Source organism: Cynara cardunculus (genome assembly GCF_001531365.2).
Source record: "Cynara cardunculus var. scolymus isolate 2C chromosome LG 8, CcrdV1, whole genome shotgun sequence".
NCBI lineage: Eukaryota > Viridiplantae > Streptophyta > Magnoliopsida > Asterales > Asteraceae > Cynara > Cynara cardunculus.
In genome coordinates this window covers 311511-331399 of record NC_037535.1, presented here as the reverse complement: position 1 = coordinate 331399, position 19889 = coordinate 311511, and the positions used below count along the sequence as shown (strand labels likewise).

General features: G+C 36.3%; 1 protein-coding gene across 3 annotated transcripts; it reads left to right on the top strand.

The window, feature by feature from the left end:
• Positions 1–11005: 11005 nt before the first annotated feature.
• On the top strand, positions 11006–19889 carry LOC112516933 (GTP-binding protein BRASSINAZOLE INSENSITIVE PALE GREEN 2, chloroplastic). Of its 3 annotated transcripts, none has more exons than XM_025124190.1 (5): positions 11006–11185; positions 14728–14831; positions 14919–16252; positions 16711–16878; positions 19305–19889. In XM_025124190.1, exons 2-5 carry the CDS (start codon positions 14735–14737, stop codon positions 19620–19622), a joined length of 1917 nt encoding a protein of 638 aa, XP_024979958.1. In that variant the 5' UTR covers positions 11006–11185; positions 14728–14734; the 3' UTR covers positions 19623–19889. The 3 variants fall into 3 exon arrangements, with proteins under 3 accessions (XP_024979958.1, XP_024979960.1, XP_024979959.1); XM_025124192.1 differs by having other exon boundaries at positions 11090–11185; positions 14760–14831; XM_025124191.1 differs by having other exon boundaries at positions 11093–11185; positions 13768–14831.

Below are 19889 nucleotides of genomic sequence, written 5' to 3'. Positions count from 1 at the left end.
ATAATCTGATACACTTTATATAGGTAAAACTAATTACACTTTGGACCCTAGACAATATTAAAAATATAAACTAGACTAGCTGACTTAGTCTAACAATCCATAACACATGCAGTACAGGCTGAAATTGATAGAGCTATTGATAATCCAGAAGGCCCAAAGCAACGAGCCAGCAGCATCATAAATACATAAAACCATCCTTATATCACCATAATACCTGATGAGGACAAACTATAAGCTCATTAGGTGAATAAAGGACCACAAATTCTGAACCAACTGATGAACCCCATGCCTAAGGCAGTAGCCAACAGTTAAATTGAAACTAAGACCGCTGCCAAAACAAGAGTCAAACTATAACAAGAAATCTTGGTTGAAAGCTGAATTAGTCATCCTTATCCCACAACCGATAAGAAACCATAATAAAAAATCTTGGATGAAAGTTGTAGTCTAAGCCAAAACTCAGTAAAGTAATTCAAAGCYRATTGGTTTGTATAAACTCTTTCAAAAGACCCTTGAGGGACCCACTCCCTTGATCCATTTGCAGAAATTGTACCCACGATGCATATTTGAAGTGGGATCTCGTGTAATAGAGTTGTCACTTATGATTTTGGTTTGAAACTTCTTGTAGTATGTAGGACACATACTACAAAACAAGAACTTCATTTAATATCTATATGCCAAACGTTATATTTATAATGTTATTAAAATAAATAAAATTGAGAAATACAAAATTAATTTCGGTGAGCAGAGTCCACACGAAATTACATATTCTTACATAACAAAATGAAAATATGAGTTTCACTAAACATCCAAGTGGCAACCTATCCGGGACTCCAGTTGTTGTATCTTCTAATCTTTGAGCCTTGAAGTTTCCTTCTCTCTGCAAATCATCCATTGACAAGTGACAAGCTCAATGGTTATGGGAAGACTTTCAGGTTTTGTCGAAAAGAGTTTGGACACATGTTATACATCATGTCAACCAAATAACAGCATAAAAGATTTAAATTTACCAATGCATCTTTTGTAATTTCGTATTCTGCTTCAGATAAGGTTTTGCAGCAGCTAAAGTACAAAGTGCATACCAGTGAAGAAGATGAAAGTATGAAACAGTAAAGAAAAACAAACGCAAACACACACCGGTAAAAGAAGATGAAAGTATGAAACTTACATGAGCACATGTAGAAAGGATGAATCACCCAATATTTTCATTTTTTTCATCTCACACAGTTATGAGTTGATGGAGAGAGAGAAAGAGAGACCTCAACCACAATCTACAAGTTCTTGTTCATTCTTTGTCTGACCAACTCTTTTCGACTTCATCTTCAATGATTGCAATAAGTGGACGAACAACGATGTAAAGGAGTCCAGGATTTGATTTGGAGAGATTAAATAGAGTTTGTGATAAGAATCAAGAGTTGACATATTCCAGAAGGAGCAAATGAGGACTTTTTGGTCTTTTTGATTGGAGTTAGTGCTAATCTGTTAGTGGCTGTTGTAGTGGTAGTTTGAGGAAAATAAGTCGATGGTAGGGTGTATAAATAAAGACCGGGGGGTGGGGGGGTTAGGAGTTGCATTCATTCTGATACTTGTCTAGCTACTCGATCTGTGAGGAAAGAGAGGAAGGGACCAGGCTCTCGAAATCCTGGAATGTTCTAGAGTGAGGAGGAACCTGTGTATACAGGGGATAAACATTTGATTTTAGTGAAACTGTCATCTGTAATCATTTTGTTTCCTAGCTAATTCTTTGAGAACGCATCAGTTTGACTATTTGTAAAACTCAAAAGTCAGAACAGAAAAACCACCTGAAGATAAATTTCTATTGAGAACAAAAAATTGGGAAGATAAAGTTCTGAAATACCAAATTCGATGTGCATTTTAGGATCAACCTGAAAGTTGGAGAATGACCTGGAAATAGGGGTGGCAATGGGTCAGGTTGGGTTCGGGTTCAACCCACTTATTAAACAGGTTGAAAATCTTAACCCAACCCAACCTATTTAATTAAATGGATTGAGATTTTTCAACCCAACCCAACCTGTTGGGTTAATGGGTTGACAGCAGGTTGACCTGTTTACAATTTTCTTAACCCAACCTGTTAAATAAATGGGTTGAACCTGGGTTGACCTATTTAATTTTAAAATTTTAAATAAAAAAAGAACTAGAGTATTTAACTTTTTTGAATAAAACATAACACAACCACAAATACAACCAAATTGTTCAAAGTTTGAATAAAACACAATCACAACAAATATATTGTTCAAAATAAGTTGAAATTTTTTTATACTCTAAGTAACTCAACTTCCACTTTCATCAACCCCAATTTCACTCTCGTACCTAAAATCCTAAAACCATCTGCTATCGTTCAACAATGCCTCAAGCCCTCAACCTCAAATCGAAAACTGAAAGTCCGAAACCAACCCAAATCTTTGATTGGAGAAGGTAGAACTCAAAAGAAGGGGAAAAGATTGAAGAATTGAAGAATAGAAGGCAAAGCGTCGAGACTCATGATACTGATTAGTAATGAAGCATGTGAAGAATTGATTATTGAAGGATTGAAATCGAAGAGTCATCATGAAACTTGGGCCAATTTATTTAATAAGAAACAAAATAAAAAAATAAAATAGATATAATATTAAGAATAAAATAAATTTATATAATATTTTAAGTGGGTTGAAAACAAGTTGAGAACGGGTTCAAAACGGGTCAAAATTCAACCCAACCCAACCCAACCCATTTATTTAAATGGGTTAGACGGGTTGACCCATTTATTTAAATGGGTTGAAAATCTCAACCTAACATGCTAATTTTGGGTTGGGTTCGGGTTGGGTCATTTTTTGCCACCCCTACCTGGAAGTAGTAGCAATCCCTTCTCTGAAAATGATGTCGGCTGTCATCAAAGGAATTCATTCTCTGAAAATGATACCGCCACATTGCAGATTTTCAAGGGTTTCAGTATCTTCCGAAGGAGAAGACGACTCAGAAAACATTAAATAGAACCAAAACTTTATTTTCATCTATTCACAATCAAGCACCATAAACTAATTAACACATATCATACGAGCTACATGCTGTTGATAATTATGACATCTAGTCTTCTTGTAGAACATTAAAAGTAGGTTATTGTTAATCTCCTTGAAATGTGTACAACTACATCAAGTTAAGCAAGAAAAGGAACTCAAATGATTAAGCTACATGATATTGCTTTCTAATATTTAAGGACTTGCTACTTGTTCGACAACGTACCGGAATATGTTGAAAGCTTTTTGTCAATCTCCTTGATTTGAAAAATTAAAAAATAATATTACCCGATGTATATCAAGTCCTCAATTACGATCAAGACAAATTAAAGGTTTGCAGCATCATAGATCAACTCATTACCTTGAGCTAGTGAAGTTGCAGATAAATCACCAATGAAAGAGGCCCTAAATAATAATAACCTAAAAAAGTTGGTAAAAATACAACAGAAAACAAGACAACCTACAATTGGTCTTGTTCCATCTGCACAACTTTCTTGATGCAAAACACAATTCCTTTGTAAAAAGAACCATCATCCCCAAGAGAGGCTCAAATGATGAAATTTCCACCAAAGGGTATCGCTAAGGTAATCTATAGCTGAAGAAAACAAGACATGAAACAAAATGTGAAATACAATCAATTGATTTTGACCTAGGGAGTGTTATTATTGACAATCGCATGGTGCAGTCTTCAATTTAATCTGAAGCCAATGATGGAAAACATCCCCATAATATAATATAGAAAGAAGTAAAGACAAACAAAAATGAAGATGCATGGGTCTTGAAAGAAGGAGGTGGAAAAGGATGGAGGAAGGGGAAGCATCATAGTCAAATATAAAGAGCTGGAGACCCAAAATTTGAAATCGGTTTGGGTAAACCCATTTGGAATCATTTCAATACTGAGCCGGGATATTGCCATATTTAGGGAGATATTGAGTGGGATAAACCAGCAATGAACAGGTTGTAAAAGTACGCATCAATGTAAATGACACTTATCTTGCCAGCTAAACAGGCAAATAAGGGTTAGGCCTTGGGGCTCCTCCCCAGAGATCACCAGTTCAAGGCCACTGGAGATTTTTTCTGGTTGTTATCTTTTAGACCCCATGTGATTAGTCGAGGTACACACAAGCTGGCCCAGACACACAGTAACTATAAAAATGACACTTATCAAGTGGGCCTGTAAAAATTGTAGAATTTAAGCTTATTCCACTTGCATGAAGTTACATGTCAGTTAATGCTACAGATATACCAGGATTCATATTTGTATAGTTGCAACWGCAACATTATAAGAGAGCTTGAAAGAAAAGTTGATCCATCATCTATCGTGAATAATTATATGCAAACATTAAAGAATTAACAAATGTGCTGATGGTAGTGACCAATTCCCCTGATGTAAGATCTCATTTCATAAAGAAGTTATCAGAAAAATCAGTTAGAGCACATTAGACAGCCAAAAACCTCCTATAATTTGTAATATAATTGCACTAACAGAGTACCGGAAGTGTGTGAAATCAGATGCCCTCATATAAAAAAAGAAAACCCAAGTAATCAAGTCCATGAAAGATGGAGTAACCATTTTTACCATTATGTAAACTAGAAGCATCCAAACCTCCAATTTTCTGGTTTTCTGGTTTTCTGGTTATATTTTATATCTTACTTTAACTTCTGTAATATCTTTTCAATTATATAAACTGTGTGTTGCTTCAAGAAATAAAAGAAAGTATCAAAACCTCATAAATTAAAGAAATAAAAGAAAGTATCAAAACCTCATAAGTTATCAGAACATCTTTTGGTGGAACAACCACCAATGGTTTTTTGTAAATTTGTAGTTAAATCCAGCAAGCAAGCTCTAAAGAAGAAGCCAAAAATCCAGAATAAACAAAAGAGCAACCTGATTATTGATGACAACGTCTGCAATCTGTTTCTTGACATCTAAAAGACTCATAAAAATCACAAATTGGAACCAAATCTATTAGCCAAAATACTGATAATAATATTTTAGGGTTTAGAAATTGATACCTGAAGAAAACAAGACATGAATCAAAATGTGAAATACAATCAATTGATTCTGACCTGGAGAGTGTTGTAACTGATACTCACCTGTTGTAGTCTTTAATTAGATCTGAACCCAATGATGGAAAATATCCACATAATATAATATAGAAAGAAGTGAAAGGCAAAGAAAATTGAAGATGCATGGGTCTTGAAAGAGGAGGTGGAAAGGAATGGAGAAAGGGGAAGCATCATAGTTGAAYACAAAGAAGCTGTAGATTCAAAATCTTGAAATCGGTTTTGGGTGAATCCATTTGGAATTGTTTAAATACTGAGGCGGGATATTGCCATATCTAGGGGGATATTGAGCGGGATAAAGTAGCAATGAACAAGTTGTAAACGTCTGCATCAATAGCTTGTGCATCATGTATAAAAATTTGTGATTAAGAGATCTTTCAGTTTTGTGCTTTAATATCTTGTACTCCATGCTTAAAAGCTTGTCTTTAAGAGTTTTTGTTTAAATACATTTTAATGTAGTACAGATATTTTACATTCCCCTCAACTTACTCTCTGTGGTATTACTTGGTGCCTTTGGTTTAATTTTTATATGTTTTAGCATGTAATGCAAGGTCTTATATGCGTTGATTCTTGATTTTGCTTTAATATTTACTTGTATAACTATAGAACTTTCAAGTGGTTTGGAGAGTGTAACAAAAAATATGGATGACATTTTCAAAAGCAACCCCTTTGTCTTGAATTAAATCTCCCCCTTTTTTCTATCAACAGGTGCTCTCTATCATGGTATGTGCTCCAAAAATCTACCGCTCTTCCTGACTTCCTCGCCACACATTGCTGTTGTGTCCGCTGATATAGCTTTATGTTCTTTGTCTCACCAAATCCATATATTCTTCATGCATCTTTTGTGATAAGTCATTACATTCTACTAAGTTTGTATTATGTGACCTGTTTATTAATGCAAATGCTCGGGCCTTTTTGTGTGTAGGGCGAGCTTGCCTTTCCTTAGTGTTTGAAAAGAAACAACCAGCACTCCGTGCAACGTCAGTGTTTGTTTTATGAACGTCTTCCTATGTTCCTTTTGCCGGTAGAAGCGGTTGACCATGTTGCAGGTCTTAAACTATTTGGTGGATGTTCAGCTGTTAATCAATGTGAGCCCTATGATTCCATTACCCCTTGTTAGAAATGCACCAAATATGACTCAAGTATTGAAACCTTTGTTTGAATTTTCATGTGAATATCATTGATCACTTGATATGTTCATGTAGTGATTGCTCACTTGATGGGTCGCTGGAAACATGTTGATATGTTATAAGTATGCCTTATTTTTACTTTTTACGTAATGAAGCGAAAAAAAATAAATTGGAGCCGTAGCTTGCTGGTTTTTCCACCATCCAATCACCAACGCATAAGGGTTCCCATTCGAGCGAGGGCCCAAACGGGGTGAGCATGGGCAGTCGGTCTAGGCAAAAGTTATGCGCTTTCGATATAGCACTTTATGTAAGTTGTTTCAAAACATGAAAAATTGTTGTTTGTGATGAACAGAAAATCATTTGTTGTTTCTCTTTGAAAATTAATGAAACACATAAACTAAATATGTTGTTTCTAGCAACTGTTGTTGTTTGTGACTAACAGAAAATCGTTTGTTGTTTCTCTTTTAAGATTAATGAAACACATAAACTAAATATGTTGTTTCTAGCAACTGTTGTTGTTTGAGGATTGCAGAAATCTAAATCTGCTTTCTGGAAAACTGTCTGCATGTTTTACGGAGCGATATTATTTTTTACAGGAAAGAAAAAACCCAGAAATTGTCTTGGTGTATTACAGTTTTTGGTCGAAGACAGCGACTGTAGGAGTATTCCTTGCAAATAAAAACAAGGAATATTCCTTGCAGATAAAAACACAACAAGAAGAACAGCGGAAACCAAAATTTATAAAAAGGAATCTGTATTTAATTTTTAATGCAGTTCTCAACTGCAATAAAATATTAACAGTATTAACGTAAAGCAATTTGGCAACTGGAGGTTTCTGTTTTGGTGGGAAAGAAGAGAGTCAAAAGATCCCCAAAATAGAGAGAAAAAAAGCTCGAAAGATCGAGTCGAGGCATGTGTTAGATGTGATATCCTTAGAACATATTCGCCACAAACCCGAGACATCCAATTCCCAGGTACTCAAACATGCTTCTATATCAAAAAATTCACAGGTGTGTTGCAAATTCTGTGTATTTCAAAGGTAAACAGTAGAGTGTTGGCAATGTATATCTATAGATATTCATATATATCTTTTTCATATTTGTTTCCTTGGATATGTTTTAGGTAGTTGCTTGATTTTTGGAGATCTTGCTTCAATTTAGGATTTTTCTTGGGACCAAAGCTTCTCTGTACTKTGTATAAATTCCCTTTGCATCATTCTGATATTCAAGATAAATTTCTCCTAAAATCTCTGTGCTTTTACATGGTATCAGAGCATTCCAATTTCTCATGACGAAACCCAGTACTAGCTGGGGACGATGGAAAGAAGACATCTCTCCTTTTACAGTGACAGCAAACGACAACCCTGGGAATCTGATTACTCAGACCCAGTTGAAGGGACCAAACCAGGAAGAATGGGTGAAAACTATGAGAATTTCTCTCAGGGCAAAGAAGAAAAAGGGTTTCACTGATGGCACCATGAAACAACCAAATGAAGACTCCGAGAATATTGAAGATTGGTGGACCATGAATTCCATGATAATTTCATGGATTTATTACACGATTGAGCCAAGTCTGAGATCTACAATTTCTCAAACAGCAAAAGAATTGTGGGAAGATATTCAACAACGATTCTCTGTTTGTAATGGTGCAGGAGTGCACCAATTGAAACAGAGGTATCAAATTGCAAGTAAAACGGCGACACTGTAATGGCTTACCACGGAAGAATCAAGAAGATTTGGGATGATCTGAATGACTATGATCAGATGCCAATGTGCAACTGTAACGGGTGTAAATGCAATCTAAATGCAAAACTTGAGAAGAGAAGTGAGGAGGAATGAGTTCATCAATTTCTAATGGGACTTGATGTAACGTCTTATAGTACAATTTGTTCAAATATTATTGCTACTGATCCACTTCCAAATCTGCATCGTGTTTACTCACAGGTAACAGAGCGAAAGCAAGTAAAAACAATGACACAAAGCATGCTAGGACGCTCTGATCCAGTAAGTTTTGCTGTCAAAACAGCAAACACAAGCTTATGAAATCCAGGGGGGATCGAAGGGACGATGGTACCATTTGCTCTCACTGCCAGAAGCCAGGACATAGCATTGAAACATGCTTCACACTGAACGGATATCCGGAATGGTGGGTAATGGGCAACAAGGACGTGGAAAGAGAGGAATGGCAAGAGCAAATGCGGCTGAAGCACCAGGAAACTCTGGCGTTGGAGCGGGACTTGTAGATGAAGACAAATCTGGATTAGAGAATCTAAGTAGTGAGGACTGGGCAACTTTAAAGTCTTCATGGAATTCCCACAGATCGGCCTCAAGCACACATTTGTCCAGTAAGAAAAAATTGCAATGGATATTTGTCACGGGAGCTTCACACTGCATGAGTGGTGTCGTTGAGTCCTTTACTAAATTACAAGACATTCCTCCATGTCCTGTATGGATGCCGGTGAACATGTCACAGCTACAAAGGAAGGAACTGCCTCTTTGGGAAAATTACTTCTCAAAGATGTTCTATTTGTGCCAAAACTTATCTGCTCAATTGGCTCGTGCTAAGAGATATATATTGAAATTCACTGATTGTATGTGTGTTGTACAGGACTGCACTTCGAGGATGTTGATTGGACCGGGTGAAGAACACAAGGGACTATATGTCGCAAAGGATGATCTTCCTATCCGTGTGCACAAAATGGATGGAGTTGGGAATGCAGAGTTATGGCACAGAAGGTTAGGACATCCCTCTATGCGAGTTGTAGAGGAGATTTCTCAAACCAATGGAAGTATTGAAGTTGGAAAAGGACATGAATATTGTGACGTTTCTTTTCGAGAAAAACAAACCTGGGTTCCATTTGTTCTTAGTCAAGATAAAACAAACAGTATTTTTGATTTAGTATATTGTGTTTTTCGGGTGCCTACAGAGAACCAACTTTTTGTGGTGCTACATACTTTTTAACCATCATAGATGATTGTTCTAGTGCAGTATGGATTTACTTGTTAAAAGGAAAAAATGAAGTTCCCCAAATTCTTTGGCCTTAACTAAAAGACAATTCAATAAACAAGTGAAATTTATCCGTAGTGATGATGGCACAGAACGAACTTGTTTAAAAATGAGTACTTTAAGGAGTGTGGTATTTTATATCAAACATCTATGGTTGGAACATTGCAACAAATTGAGTGGGTTGAATGGAAACGACGACATATTTTGAATGTAGCGATTAGCATTGCGTTTTCAAGCCAATTTACCCATTTCAATTCTTTTTTTGGGGGGGGGGGGGGGGAATGCATTCTTACTCCTATGCCAATATTGGGTGGGAAGACACCTTACGAGCTCTTATTTGGTCATACATCACTTTTCTTAAGAGTATTTTGGTTGCCAAAAGAAAAGGATACGTTTGCTGATCGAAGTAGAAAATGGTGCTTTTTTGGGTTATCCTAATGGAAAGAAGGGGGGGGGGATGCATTCTTACTCCTATGCCAATATTGGGTGGGAAGACACCTTACGAGCTCTTATTTGGTCATGCATCACTTTTCTTAAGAGTCTTTTAGTTGCCAAAAGAAAAGGATACGTTTGCTGATCGAAGTAGAAAMTGGTGCTTTTTTGGGTTATCCTAATGGAAAGAAAGGTTGGAACTTGTATGACTTGGAAATGGGAGTTCTTTTTTAATCTTGTGATGTGTTTGTTGAAACCGAATTCCCGTTTGAGAGTATCAATGCAAATCCAGATAACGCAATGAATCCTTTTTCTTCTGATGAATCAAGTAGTGTTGAGGAAACCATACATCTTGTATTTCATTCCCAAGATAAGGCAGGAGAAACAGTAACATTTGATCCACCGATTGATTTTAGGAGATCTTGCTTAAATTTAGGATTTTTCTTGGAACCAAAGCTTCCCTTTCCCTTTGCACCATTGCAATGTTAAAGATGAATTTCTCCAATAATCTTTGTGCTTTTACACAAAGTATGTTATACTTATGCCAGCTGGTCATCAAGGAAGTCTAGAAATGAAAACACAACATGTGTCAAAAATCCACACAAGGAGGAGCAAATGGAACAAGAAATATTATTTGACATCATCAACTATTTTGCACAATCACCAGTTACTTATAGTAAAAGAATAAAATTACCTATGAATGTGAAATTTTATAAACTTGATATACGTAAATGTTATTACTTAAAGCTTGATTTTCTAAATCAAGTAAAGAGGGAAAGTAACAAAAAAATGGATACCACTATTTGCAAATAAATGTACTTTATAAATGAGTGAACTGATTTAGTTATCGTTGATAAAAAGAGATTCTAAATAGTAAAAACTACAACAGAAACAAATTTACTAGTTGACCTCGAAGATATCTGAAAAGTCTGAGCAAAGATTTAATAAACCCTTAACATTTTTAAGAACTATAATATATTTTAAAATTAACTAATAGTTTTATTATTAATTATTTTTGAATTAATTCATAACTTTACTATTAAACATATAGTATATTTTAATAAAKTTAACACAAACTYYTTTTCATATTGGTCACCCTAAAAGAACTTTGTTTATTTTATAGGTTGTTTGTTTACCTCTTAATAATTTCATTAAGAGGTCGTCTTTGAATCATAAAAAAGGTTAATCTTGTTTGACAAATAAAGTCTGTCCCTGATGATTTTAAAACCCAAATAATTTTATATTTTGGACTTCTCTTGACATTAAGTATCCTGATTATATTATAAATAATTACCAAATAATTATATAACTTTATCTATTAGGTTTATAACACGACCTAAATAGGCTTTACTCATTAGTATACGAGCAATTCTCCAAACCCTTCAACAAAACTAATAAATAAACTAATACCATAAAAATCGTGTTATCATTCGCATATCCCTTATTTTCCGGTCTCCTGCTCTCTCGTCTTCTTATCTCTCTGGCAACTGTTATCTCTTGCTACTATTGTCTGGTCTCTCCCTATCATATCAATCCCTGGTATGTGAACCCCATATCTATTCTAGGTTTGAAACAATAGTTTAAGTGATTTCTTTGGCGTTTTGAAACAATGATTCTTTAATGTGTTAGTATTTGGGTATATTTTCAAGTCTGCAGATTTCCTTTCAACATACGTCATCTTCGTTTCTTATTACCCTTGTTGTGTTCCTATCTTGGTTTTGTAATTACCCCCACTACTATGTTCCCGTTTTCTCCATGAACCCCAAGTGTTTGATAAAAGTTCCCAATGACAAAAAATTGAAGTTATAAGCTAATTCCTATAGGTAGTTTATCAGAGATGGTTGTGGTGTTGAGCATTGGTAGTTTAAATTGTATGTGTAGCAATGTATTATTTAGTTTTCTTGAGTTTGGGTGGTGTTCATGAAGATTTTTCAATTTAACATGTAGAAATTACCTATAACAAAGCCTGGGCTGAGATTTCTACCCAAGTAATCTGAATAAAAGTATGAAACATGCTCAATTAGTACAAAGCTTATAATACAATTGCACATAATGACATAAATTGATGCCGCATCATCCTCTAGCAGACATTATGAAGTTCATACTTTTTTACTTTTTTGTAATTGTATAAATGAAAAATATGTAGCTATGAACTGTGAACTACGACGTAATCAAAATTTTGTAATGGCTTAGACCAAGCAGTGACTTAACATCAACCCAAAACTATGCAATTGTGCTCTAAATCTTCAGGAGTAGTTGCATACTGGAAAACTGTTAGCCGTAGATGCATCAAGTTACAATAGGCACAAATTATTCACCCGTAATAAAACGTGGCATGGGTGATGGGACTATGGGAGTTAACCTATAAAGTTCGATTGAGTGAGATATGTTCTATACCTCAACTAATCATATCAATGTGTTGGTTAAGCCACGCTAGGTATGAAGATGAAAGCAGAACCCATATGTATGCTATCTCACATTATAACACCAAACTACAACAATATAAAGCATTGATGACTTGACTTGTTTGAGGATATTAAACTCAATGACAACATATTCTTACAAAAGAATGGTTCTATGGTTCTAGAGAAGAGCAACTCACCATGTCAACATTGCACGTCTTGTGAAGAATTTCTTAAATGAAGCCTATTTTTGCCTTTGTTGTTATTTCATTGTAAACTAATTTGTTTTTGAGCTTAAATATCAAATATTACTTTCGACTTTATGTTACCGAAAGTCTCTTGATCTTTGTTTGGTATGATTTTGTTATGAGCTTAAATTTCAGATTTCTGCATTTCTAATTGACTTCAGTTGTGATGACTTCTGTAGTTCTTTGCTTAGTTCAAATGATCAATTACTCCATGTTCTTCCACATTGATTCTAGTAGTTAGGACTTGGGTTATGTAGATTAAGCTTAACCGATACGGTCTATTTTACAATCATTTTAATTGAATCAGACTTTTGTTGATAAATTAGAAGCAGATGTTTATAGTCATGTGTACATTTTTATGTTGCGTTCTAAATGCTACATTGAATTACTTGTTGTGGCCATTGGATAAACAGATTCCAAAAGGCAACAATACGTGAAGCCGTATTATAGTTTAGCTCTTAACATACAACATATTTTTTTTTAAGTATATAATATTTATATACGGTAAATAGAACATATAAACACACACCCTCCTCACCTTTGGTGAGGTTTGAACCCTTGACCTTCTAGGAGGCCAATGACTCACATACCGCTAGGCCAAAAGCCCTTTGCTCTTTTTGCATCGGTAACCATTAGTTCCATATGTTTATGACCATTATTTGAGGACATAAATTCTAGCACACTTTGCTCTTTTTGCATCGATAACCATTAGTTCCATTGTTCATTTGGGAATGATATACCATGTGATGACCTGTGATGAACTATATATAAATGTTTTGATTGATCTATGTTATTTTGCAAAGGGCAAATTGCATGAAAAAGTAACGTACTTTAACTTGATTCCTATTTTGGGTAACGTACTTTCAAAACTTCCATTTTGGTACCTAAGATGTAAACTTTTAAACATTTAAGTGCATGGGTAACCGGTTGAAGCAGTAAGCGGTTACCTGTTGATGTGGCGAGTGATGTGGTATCCAATTCAGTATTCTTTGCTATTCAACCCAATTTCATCCCATCACTCGCCACATCAGCATGGTAATCGGTTAATGCTTCAACCAGTTACTCGGGAACTTAAATGTTTAAAAGTTTACATCTTAGGTACCAAAATGGAAGTTTTGAAAGTACTTTACCCAAAATAGGAATCAAGTTAAAGTACGTTACTTTTTCATGCAATTTGCCCTTTGCAAAATAACATAGATCAATCAAAACATTTATATATAGGTCATAACATGGTATATCATTCCCAAATGAACAATGGAACTAATGGTTACCGATGCATAAAGAGCAAAGTGTGCTAGAATTTATCAAGCGGTCATATTTCATTGAACATTAATCATACAGAGGGTTAAAATGGTAATTTTATGTCATTCAGACATTCGGTTCAGAACATTTACCACAAACCATTTATTATTTTGCACTAAATCATAGACAACCTCTTTATCATTCTGACTACTTAATCATTTTGCACCAGATCATTCAGCATCTGCCAAACAACCTCAAATCCAGACAAAGCACATGTCCAAACCCTAACATCTCCCTCTAATCAATAAACACAGCTCCATCTCCCTTCGCATCACCACCAAATACCAATCATGTAGTCAGCATCTAATTCAAAGCCAAAAATCGATTCAAACCCTACCACTGCATCACCATGGATCCCTTTGCCTCCCACCTTCTTATGCATATGCCTCTGTTCAAGCCCCTATTCTAGACACCTCCCTCTTCCCCATTGATTTGGCTTCGAGGATCTGAAAAAATGCCACATATTGGCTTCCATTCAAAGAAAAACGCAACCAAGGGGTTTTACTGGCTTGGATCCAAAGAACCCCCCCCCCCCCAACAAGGGTCTCAATTTGGCTTCTGGATTAGCAATGATTTGGTGTTCTATCTTTTGTTTCCAAAAACCCTAATTCAGAATCGAGGTCTCAGATTCGTCTTGTTGCTTCACAGCATCTGACCTGTGTTCTACTCCCTTCTTCGATCAAACCTGAAGGTTATGTGTTTTGTTTATGGGTAGCTTGATTTATCGTGTTTATTGTTGTCATGATTTGATTGTAGAAGATATAGTTACGTAACTTTTTGGCTATTAATTCGGAGATGCTTCTTCTGACTTTATATGTTTTCAATCACAAACTTTTTGGATGAACTTGTACAAATTTATTGTTCATTTCTTGATGTCTTAGGAGATCTTGTGTTGGGAATTATTGTCAGAAAAGTGTGATATTGTTTAACGTTTATGCTTGATCTTGTGTTTCACGGTAGGGTGATTGAGTTTGAATTTTGAAACTTTCTGTTTGAAATTTAAGCTTTCTGTTATGCTTATTCATCTGCTGCTACTGTTGTGTTTGGACTTTGGAACCTCGCCTATACACTTCATTTGTTCATTTGTTTGCTGAATTGATGCTGCCATTTACCCATTTGTTCATTTAAGCAAAAGAATGGCAATTTTGTTATCTACGACAGCTCCAGCTTCTTCAAGAACCATGACTCTAATTCTGAAGGTACACCGATCAATACGTTTTCTCCATTGTACAGGTAAACTTTGTTTTTCATTACCCTTTTCCATTTTAAATCCAAGAACATACTTGCCATCCTAGTTTGTTTGTTTAATTCCCCCTGTAGGTTTAAAAGATCAAAACTTCAAGAAGAAAGATTCATATGTTGCTTTATCTATAAATGGTAGTCCGTCTACAACACGTACAATCAATGATTCAAACCATGGGAAAAAATCAAGAAAAAGGTATAACAAGCAACAGCCTCTGTTAAGCGAGGGAAGAGACTACGATGCTAATTCTGGGCTTGTTTGTCCTGGTTGTGGAGTTTTTATGCAAGATGATGACCCTACTCTACCTGGGTATTATCAGAAAAAGAAGGTAGAGGTCACATATGTGTCTGAAGATGAGTTTATTGTGGATGATATTGATGGTGAACTAGAAGATGGTGATGTGGGAGGAGGGGAATTGGACAGTAAAGATGACGATGAGGGAAATGGTGAATTGGGGATTAAAGATGAATTTGATTGGGATTCTGATTGGGCATCCGATTTTGAAGATGATGAGGATGATTTGAGTAGGGAGTTGGATGGGTTTACTGCTGCCGGTGTGGGATATGGGAATATTACAGAGGAAGTACTGGAAAAAGGAAAAAAGAAAAGGGTGTCGAAATCGGAGAGGAAGAGGTTGGCTAGGGAGGCTCAGGTGGATAAGGAGGAAGTCACTGTTTGTGCGAGATGTCACTCATTGAGAAACTATGGACAGGTCAAAAATCAGACTGCTGAGAACTTGATACCTGATTTTGATTTTGACAAACTTATCAGTACTCGGTTGATGAAACCTACAGGGAATGCCGATTCCACGGTTGTAATCATGGTTGTTGATTGTGTAGATTTTGATGGTTCATTTCCAAAACGAGCTGCGAAATCTTTGTTTAAGGCACTAGAAGGAGGTCAGGAAGGTTTGCAGCGTAGTAAGAAGTTGCCTAAACTGGTTCTTGTGGCAACAAAGGTTGATCTCTTGCCTTCCCAAATTTCTCCCGCTAGATTAGACAGATGGGTTCGACACCGTGCTAAGGCACAAGGGGCACCTAGGCTGAATGGAGTGTATATGGTTAGTTCTCGTAAGGATTTGGGTGTTAGAAATTTGCTATCATTTGTTAAGGATTTGGCTGGACCTCGAGGGCATGTATGGGTAATTGGGGCACAAAATGCTGGTAAATCCACATTGATCAATGCACTTGCTAAGAAAGGAAGTGTAAAAGTTACTAAGCTTACTGAAGCTGCAGTTCCTGGGACAACACTTGGTATTTTAAGAATTGGAGGTATATTATCGGCAAAAGCAAAAATGTATGACACACCAGGTCTTTTGCATCCATATATAATGTCCATGAGACTCAATAGAGAGGAGCAAAAGATGGTTGAAATACGGAAGGAACTACGTCCTCGAACATATCGAATTAAGGCAAGCACTTCTTTCTACCTTTTGTAGGTTGGATTTTGCTGCTCCCTGTTGCTGTTTTATACCTTTTTTCCTAATTCTTGTTTCTTTCGTATTTTTGCGTTCCATCAGCGGGTAATATTTGAGGTTTTTAGTACTCACCGAAAATTTCTTCTTGTTAAAGATTAGCACGACTGAATATAAATTTACAATGCAAGGGTTGAAGCTTTAAATATCATGCTAAAAATTTTCAATTACTACATTGCACTATACAAAAAGCTGTATGAATGGGGAACGCATGATGTTACAAAAAGGAAAATAGTGAATCTTAACATTGATATTGAAGCCCTAGCTTTCTGTTGAAATCTCAAATGTGGTCAGTTAGAATTGAACAAAGGAAGTTGCACATTTATAAAGGTGCACACACCTATGAAGAAACAGACCATACATTGTATCTGATACAAGATGTTGGTATTTTGCAGCAAGGCCAGGCAATACATGTTGGAGGTCTGATGAGACTAGACCTAAATCAAGCTTCTGTGCAGACTATTTATGTTACAGTTTGGGCCTCGCCGAATGTTTCTCTACATCTGGGGAAGATTGAAAATGCGGATGAGATTTGGAACAACCATGCTGGTATTAGATTGCAGGTACGAGACTTGTGTAATTTGATGCAGTTCAAGTGGTAGATTTTTAGTACCTTTCATTATGGTTATGCTAAGTAGAGCTTTTGTGTGCTACTATAATATATTAATATCTCGACCCATAAACACATCTTCTACATTATTTATTTAGGGTAGGGGTTTTTACGGTGTGGTGCGGTTTGAGCATTTTCTCAAACCTTGGCGCATATACCTCAAACCTAAAAAACCGCACTGCGAAATCGCGGCGTGGTGCAGTTTATGCGATTTTTACCTAATGCACTTAAATCCCGATAAATATAAAATCGTGAGTTCAAAACAAATTCCACAATTATGCGTCCATACAACAAAATTTCCAACACGTCCCATATACATAATAAAAAATGATCCCAAACAAACTAAAAAGTTCCCTAATCAATATTAAACAAACTTTCAATTCAGGAACTCGTCTCCCCATGACCTTCTCTTGAATTCTCAAAACTTCTGTCGCTGCATCCCCTGCTCATTCAATGAGCATTCTCAATATTATGCCATTTCTTAGTTCAAGATCCCTCTTACTAACTGGAATCAAAAAATTAGTAGATCTATCATCAGCAGCAGATGATTGAACAGCGGATGCGTTGAGGAGATCAGCCCTAATTGAAGACCGCACAAAATGGTAAAAAAATAAAAAAGTTCCAATCCATGTTGGCTTTCAGTCCCGACTCCCGATTCGATTAGGTCTCAAAGACTTGAAGCCTCAAACTCAAATGGTTGAACTTCCAAACACACCATCACTCACACGACCGAATACCTTAACTCTCTAAGAGGCTATCTATTTGGACTGCTTTTCTAATGGACCATGGCAGAGGGCTGTGATTTTGTATAGACTGCATCACCATACCTCTAATTATCTACAATTTTTTTTATTATATCTTTGTATTTTTCATAAAAATAAAATATTTTATCATATATATAGACTTGGGATCATATAGGAACTTTTATCTTTCGTAGGAACCACCTCATAGCCCTTGGATGAGTTTTTTTTGTTTGATCAAAAAGCTGGAAAAGAAACCCAATTGTATGACCGTAAGTAAATGGAATTTTGACATAAGTTAAGATCTGCACATGTGCTACGGAGGTTAACATACATAATGCACTAAACATATCTTAAATGAAAATGTTAACATACGTTAAAACACCTTGACATTAAAATGTTAATATACGTTTAAAAAAGCGGTCTTGACGTCCAGATGCGGAAAACCAAAAGAAGAAAATGCCCCCTTCTTCACAAAACAGATATGCACTGATCGTCATTGGATGAAACACCTGAAAAATGATCGACGAACATGATTGGGCTCATACGATTCCCACAAAATGTTGAAGTTCTTACCGTCTATGCTGTTAATCGCACCACGAACAAACGTCTGTGCAACTCTACAGATTTTCATGAGAAGGTTGTGTAAATATCTCTAGCAGTACCGTGTGGCATTTTATAGGCACAGCTAGTCTGCGAGTTTTGATATATGGTCTTAAGTTTATGTGGCCGACTCTCCAATTCTTCTTTTGTGCTTGGATTCTATTGTGTTGTCTGTATCCTTCCAACTTCCATCCAGTTTACCCGAAGTTGAGGCTGGCCGAGGAGTGAAGGTAGTCATGAGGCTATACTTGATTAATTCCTTACGTACTTAATCATACCAATTGGGTTTAGGAAATATGATTTATATAGGAAATATGATTTATAAGTGTGAAGGAACTAACTATGCAATGTATGATGAGGATGCTGCTGACAGTGAGATACATATTGCTTTGTAGAATGCCGTGGAGCTTCTTCCATGAAGTCTTCTACTACTACAAACCTGTGAAACCTTCAGTTGTCATACCATCAAAAATCTTCATCACGCAGAGTGTGAACAACGTGTTTAGATGCTTCCTAGATGCTCTTCCATTTTTCTATCTTTTACTGGCCAGAGGGCATGGCTTCTAAGGAGTTAATGGCTCTTATAGGATCACTTTTGGAAGACCTAGTTCTTCAGGTTCTCAAACAGTTGGTTCATTGTTCTTTGCATACAAGTAGCAGCCTCAGTTCTTTGGATCCTCTGCTAGTTGTTTGAAGTGGGTCCACAATGTAAAGCAATGTATGCACTCTGTATTCAGTTAAATTGCCAGCGGGTACACAAGTTAAGACTTCTTGCACATGTGTCACAATAGATAGGTATGCGCATCACAAAGAACTAGGTCTTGCATGAGTGACCAAAATATGGAGGTTAATCTGTTCACATTTCATTAAACTTGCTGATATTCACAAAGCCTTTGGGAGCTTTTGTTCATAGATCTTGCTGGCTATTTTCTGTTTCCTGTTAGGAAAACTGATATGTATCAAAACACTAAATGTTTATTGATGGATTACATTTGGAAGTATATTATCAATAACCTCTGGATTTCTTTTGTTTCAGCCGCCATTTGGTGTGGATCGAGTGTCTGAATTGGGAAAGTGGGAATCGAGGGAAGTCAAGGTGTCTGGAGCAAGCTGGGATGTGAACAGCGTCGACCTATCGGCTGCAGGCCTTGGTTGGTTTTCTTTGGGTTTGAAAGGTGAAGCGACCTTGACATTGTGGACTTTTGATGGCATTGAGATAACAGCCCGAGAACCTTTGGTACTTGATCGTGCACCATTTCTTGAGAGACCTGGGTTTTTACTGCCAAAGGCTGTATCAGATGCCGTTGCCCACCAAAACGAAGCTCCGTCCCAAAATGAAAGCGCACTGGTCTGATCCTTTTCACATGCTGAACTGAGATTCATGCTTGTCTTTTGGCGACACCAAAAGCATTCAATGGTGCTTCGCCATTTTTTCAACGACAAGCATGTGAGTTTTTTATTTCTATAGACGCCCTGTTAGTGTATGTTGATATAACAAAACTGATTCGTCCATATTTTAGTGCTACATAGCTTTGTTGTATTTCTTAATAATTTATAGAATTTTGTACATCTTATTTGTACTCGTAGATTGAAATGAAATGATGTTACCGTTCTCGATTCC

Bases quoted from the DNA above. Each gene is read 5' to 3' on its own strand.
- LOC112516933 (XM_025124190.1), top strand. From the start codon at position 14,735: ATGGCAATTTTGTTATCTACGACAGCTCCAGCTTCTTCAAGAACCATG. The intron at 14,832-14,918 runs GTAAACTTTGTT...TTCCCCCTGTAG, and splicing joins ACGTTTTCTCCATTGTACAG to GTTTAAAAGATCAAAACTTC. The intron at 16,253-16,710 runs GCAAGCACTTCT...GGTATTTTGCAG, and splicing joins CTCGAACATATCGAATTAAG to CAAGGCCAGGCAATACATGT.